This window comes from Psammomys obesus, unplaced genomic scaffold, assembly GCF_907164565.1.
Source record: "Psammomys obesus unplaced genomic scaffold, mPsaObe1.curated_primary_1811, whole genome shotgun sequence".
Lineage (NCBI taxonomy): Eukaryota > Metazoa > Chordata > Mammalia > Rodentia > Muridae > Psammomys > Psammomys obesus.
Window position 1 is genome coordinate 15,493,848 of NW_026596125.1, and position 6,000 is coordinate 15,499,847.

The 6,000-nt window shown below is 48.1% G+C and overlaps 1 protein-coding gene across 42 annotated transcripts in view; it reads left to right on the forward strand.

The window, feature by feature from the left end:
- The window catches only part of Tcf7l2 (transcription factor 7 like 2), a 188,251-nt gene that overhangs the window by 117,236 nt on the left and 65,015 nt on the right, over positions 1-6,000 (forward strand). For 10 of the 42 annotated variants that reach the window (XM_055630045.1, XM_055630050.1, XM_055630049.1 and 7 more), the window contains one exon: positions 2,314-2,454. The exons of the other annotated variants lie outside the window; for them this stretch is intronic. In XM_055630045.1, coding sequence (XP_055486020.1) covers positions 2,314-2,454 — 141 coding nt within the window. The remainder of the gene's footprint in view (positions 1-2,313; positions 2,455-6,000) is intronic. 42 annotated transcript variants of the gene reach the window in all.

Here is a 6,000-nt window from a genome sequence, read left to right on the forward strand (position 1 = left end):
TGGCCCATGTGGCTGGCTCCAGGGGCCGGTGTTTCAGGATAGTTTCCCAGGAGCTTGTTGCTCCGCCATCCTCTAGGTTGACTTCATTATTCAAGCCCAAAGAGGTCTTACCTTTGCCCCTTAGTGTCTGTGACCTTGATTTTGAATTGGCATCTATGGTAAGAGGTTGCGGTGTGCGGGGTGGTTATTGATCTAGTAAACCCGCCCACCCCTCAAGTGTGTGGAGCAATGCACATCACCTAAGCTAATAGCTTCATGGAGTCAGGTTAGTGTCTCCTAAATAATTTAAGATTTTGTTACTAGAAAAACCAGAAAGGCCATGGAGCACAGAACTCAGCAGCTTCTCCTTCATTATTCTTGGTACCTCCATGGACTTTGTAGTCCTCAGCTACAAAGCCCTTCCCTTATATGTGTGTCTATGTCCCAAGTTTTCATATTTCTATGTCCTAAAATTTTAAGGGGTTTATACGTTAGTTTATTGTATAAAACTATTAGAAACAAATATCTTAAAGACAGTAAAATAAAAGAAGAAGTTAGGTGAGCCTGTAAGATGAAGCGGGGCAAAGTGAACCCTGCAAGTTCAAAGCTGTCGGCTCATCAGAGAGAAGGAATATGACCACCAGATTCTGCTCTGATGTTCCCTGGCTCCTAACACACAGGTGCTGTAAGGGAATAGGTGGCCAGGAAGCATCAACAGAAGATAACAGAGACAATGTACTTAAAGGCAGCCCTTGCTGATTGTATAGCTCTGTTCTCCCTCTCCAGTCCCTTGCCCCTGGAGTCTTGCTTCTTTTGGTTGTTGCTTTGTTAGCCAACAAAGCAAGGAGATAAACCCTAAGCCCTTGCATTGCTGGGCTCCTCCCAGAAACAACTGGTAAGTTCACTGTGCTTTTCTTGAAGGTGGCACTCTGGTGAGTCAGTGCTGTAGACACAGCTAGATACAGTCACTCCATTGTACAGCTGGCTGATCTTTGAGATGGGCTCACACATCTTGTGACGCACCCAGTTTACCAGTGAGCGCTGTGGAGGCCCTGCTTCCTAGAGGGACACAAGGCAGCTCCGTGATGGCAAGCCAGTGCTCTTGCTGGACTTCTGCTGCCTTTCCTCGATAGGTCCCCAGAGTCCAGCAGTTGGCTGTCCTTGGTTACCCAGGAGGCTCTCTTTGCCTGCAAGTGGTTGGAACACCCAACAACAACCCAGAACATATGGAAGGATGGAGCTTTGATGGTCGTGTAGGCTGCTCTAGGGTTGTGGCTCCCAATCTTTCCTTTATTGAGTTATCTGCCAGAATCATCTGTAGTTATCCGGGGGATGAGTTTACTCAGTCTATCTTTGCATGAACATGAAAGATGTAGCTACTCTCTTCCTTCCTTTCCTCCCTCCCATTCTGGGAATATAACTCAGCAGTAGAACTCTTGCTTAGCATGTATAAGATCCTGGGTTCAGTCCTCAGGAGTACCAGAGAACCAACAGACAAGCTTGAAAAAGTTGGAATGTCATTTGTCCCTTGAAGTGGCCCACTTTGTATCTCCAAATTGTTCTTCACCCCCCTAAATTCTAACACTAAGTTCTCTACTCTGCAAATGGAGCCATAGCAAACTTCTGTCTAGGCATGTAGGTCTACACAGCGGCCATTTGCTGGAGTTGACTAAATACAGTCCATACTGCCCCTCTACCATTTACTAGCTGTGTGACCTTGGGCATGCTCCTTAACGTCTCTGAGTCAGTTTCCTCCTCTGCGAAATAGGTGGAACACTTTTACCTCATGTGGTGGTTGTAAAGGTTGATGGAGTAGTCAGCTCAGCCCTCTCTGGGGGCCTGGATGGAGAAGGCAGTCCCTAGACTCTTCTTTTTGCTTCCTCAACATCTGGGGTGTGTACTACCTGATCGCTAGAGGGGTCCCCAGTGGTGCTATTGTGGCCTCCCTCAGAGGATTGTAGTGTAAGAGAACAGAGGGGTGTTAGCACGGATATAGCTCAAGGAGTGAGGACAGTCCGATGTTTCCGTGGGGCCAAGCACCAGCATTCCTGTAAGGTAATCCTAATCGAAGCTTCAGTAAGGTAAGTTGAGAGAAGGCACAGGCTGGCTGGTTGCTTGAGGAAGGAGTCAACCACGTTCATCGGGACTGCCTCGGCTAGGGCTGGGGTGTTGGGGGGGCCGTAGTCAGAAGGCTGCATGAGGAGGCTGTGTTTGAGGCGTCCCTCAGGGAACCCCGCTGCATGGCAGGGAGGTGTGGGGAGCTCTGGGGGTGCCTTGGTGACTCGGCCCTCTCCCTGCAAGCCTCACTCTGTTCCCCTTTCTTCCTGGCAGCAGAGCCCCCTCCCTTGCTGCACTCAGGGCCATGCCTGTCCGCACTTCTGCTCCCCCTCAGACTTCACTGTCAGCACGCAAGTCTTCAGGGACACGAAAAGCAGCCACTCCTTACAAAAAGTTGGGGAGCCCTGGTGTCTGGAGGTAGGTCTCCGAGCAGAATGACGGTATGAGATGAGCGGCTCTGAAGTGAAGCCACCCATCCAAAGTTTACCTCTCATGAGGGCAGGGCCCATGCATCCACCTCCATCCCTGAATTCTCCTCCAGTCACTTTCATTTCAGGCGCCATGATGTCTGGCCGTGCTGACCACTGATAGGGAAATCATAGCCATAAAAGTCACCACTTTACAAGAAGAGGGTGGAGGTGGTGCTATCCTGACTGCATGATGCCCAGCTGCCTCGTAAAGGCCACATGACCCCGCGTCACACGCAGGAATGCACATTATTCCATTAAACTTGAACCCAGAAAGTAATTTCCTGGGCTCTTTATGGCTCCTTCTGGAACAGTAGTTACCACCTCGACTTTGCCACTGCTACTAGCAATTAGCAGCCCACAGGGTAGATTTGCTTTTCAAATTCAGGGTGCTGAGAACTGCCTCCCACCCCCACAAGATCCCTGACTGGCGGAGGCAGGCACAACCCAATCCTCTCCTCACAGATGTTCTCCAAGGACAGGAAGCATTGTTAATTTCCTTTAAATAATTCAATGCAATGTCAATACCCCACACGACTTCACGCTCCGGAGTGACAGCTCTCTTCAAATTAGTAGTCCCAAGAATAAAGAACATCCAGAACGTTCTTTTATCTTCAGGAAAGCAAACATCAATGCAGACTTAAAAAAAAAATTAAAGTAACTCTTAGATTTATATAGAAGATGATGTTTTGGTTTTCATGAATATTCACAAGCCAATTAGTAGAGTCTTTTAAAACCAATGATTGTGTCCCTACTAGGTGCTGAGTGGATGCTATTTGCTAGAGAATATTGGGTTAGAAAAGAGGATTTCTCTAGTGGACAGAGGGAGCATCCGGAGAGATATAGAACATGCACACGTATTTCCTCCAGAGAGGGAAACTGTGGAAGGGATCGCACTTAAACCCCTATTCTATGTAAGAAACAGTAGGAGAGCCAAGGAAATGTAGAAAAACATGTAGAAGGCATGTCATACCCAGACCTTTATATGACCTGTTGATCATTTCATTTTTGACGAATTTCTTTAGCCACTCCTGTTTACAAACTACAAGCAGCAGTGTGGGGATTGTACTTGGCTTGCCTTCGCTCTGTTGTCTCTCCCGCTGTAATGCCAAGGGGTGCTTTTCTTTGTTACTGCATGTGTTAGTAGATCCTTTGGGATGCTTGTGGTCTAACTGTGACCCTTCATCCAAATGGGGCTGAATTAAGTATTTTGGGGGGGGGGTGTTTTGACCCTCTCTGTTCTCTTGCCTCTGATGTGCCTGTGGTTGGACCACGCTTACAGTATGACTACCTGATGTGCACACATACATGTGTGTGTCTGTGAGTGTGTGTAACTGGCTTCAGTATGGGAAGGCACTGAAGTCACCATTCTACAATGGCTGTGACCTTGTGGGAGCTTTTCTTAGCAGAATCTGCCTGACCAGCTTTCCTGAGGCATAGCAGCTCATTCCGACTATGGAGGATAAGGCTAGCCCATCAGGTCTGGTAGATAAGGCTGGCCTGGTACAAGGTACCTTGTTAACCTTTGGTCAGAGCTGAGACATGGATCAAGGAGAAGCAGGTTCCCTATTTGCTATGAGGAAATGGAAACAGAAATGCTGGGACTCTTCCTTATAGCTCAAGGTTTGTCGGATCTGATTAGAACCCTGGCGCCAGTGATCTGAACATTCTTTCTCCTTGTCCTCGGGACAGAAAAACATCCCCCAGGGAGGACCAAAAAGCCGCATTTCCATATGAAGAATAAACTCACAGGCTGTGAGTAGGCCAAACACAAAGATGCCATGTATGAGCAAGTTACCAAACTGCTCAGTGTCCCTTTCCTGTAGGCTGTGCACAAATCCAGTGCATCTCGGCGAGAGCTGGTGAGCTCAACAGAGGCAGCACAAGCAGGAATCATGGGGGAACCACGTGGCTATGCATCTTTTTGATGGACCAGTTGCTGATGGTCTGCTCAGCTCTGTGTGCTGCACATTTCCTTTTCATCCTGTGTGGAAAAATTGTGTTTAACATTGCTAGTACTTGCTACTTGAGGAATTTTGGTGGAGTGTGAAAATCCCGTCCTGTGGTATGAGCATGCTAGAAATGGCTCTAGGGAATGAGGTGATTGGCAGTCAGCAAGCAGTACGCCCTGAGCCTGTCACCTCTGTTGGCAAGGCTCTCATTCCTCCTTGACGCAATGCCTGGATGTGTAAAAGCCTGGTAATGGAATACTGGCCAGCCTTGCTCCGCCGGGTACCCAAGGAGAGCCGTTGACATTTCACACAGACTTCCTGCAGTCTGGGCACTACTGTAGAGGATTGCACTCCTGAATTAACTCTTTGGACCCCAGCAGCAGCTGTAAGGGAGAGACAGGCACTGCACACCCATTCTTTAAACAGGGTGACTCAGCCATGATCCCTGGAGCAGTTTAAGAAATAGAGTGGGTGCCACAAAGCACTGCTGCTGTCCATGGCCGGTGTTTTCCCCGATTAGCAGGAAGAGGCTTCCTTTGGTCCTGTTTGCCACCCTGCGTCCTTGGAACCAGGAGAGATGCTTCTGTTCTGGAGTTAGAGCCCCACTGGGGAGCTCTTTCGAATCATCTCTGACCAGCGCCCATTGCTCCTTCTCTTCCTTGTGACTGGGTTTAAGGTCCTAACCTTTGCTCTCTCTTCCTCCAGGGACTTCAGCAGATAGACTGGTTGAGTAAATATGACTAAGAACGCCAATACCCACCTGGGCAGGCATGAGTCACTCCTTTCTAGTTAGCTATTCCTGTGTACCTCTAAGCCGGCCACACAGACGGGCTACACTGCGCTGTTAGCGTGGAGGGTGTGACACAGCATAACTGCCTTCAGATAAGAGTTTTTCCTGCACATGCTTAGTCACTCCCGCTGCCACCGAAGTACTTGCAGCCACACTTCTCAAATAGTTCTTTCTCAGAAGCCTTCTCTCAGTTCCCATTTCCTTCCTCTTTGGGGGCCTTAGAAACTTCCTAGCCAGTGGCTGGGGACTAGTAAGGTGCTACATACAGTCGGCCTCTTTAGCTTTTGTTTTTATTTTTGGTTGACTTGCCCTTTGGGTAGCATTGAGCCTGTCTTGATTTCATTTTTACAGGTGTTCTCAGAAAGGGCCAAATTAGGGATGTTCCTTCCTCATTAGCTTCCTGACCTACACTGTAAGACGGAAGACACTGGCTCCTTATGCAAAGCCAGCCGTGGAGACAGGGAGTTGACCAGTGTGGAGAGAGGAAATGAAACTCTTCTTAGCTTTATTAGACCACATCCTATAAGTCTGTGGCTTCTTATATGTCTGATTTCTAAAAAGCATGGCAGCACAGCCTGCTTCAGTTTTGCTTGTTCATCATTTAAAACAAATACAGATATACTTCATTTTTTCTAGTCTAGTTTTCAGCTGTATATGGAAAATGAATGTCTACACCCCATCTATACTAGAAGGGGTGCCGTGTGTGTGTGTGTGTGTGTGTGTGTGTGTGTGTGTGTGTATGTGTGTGTGTGTG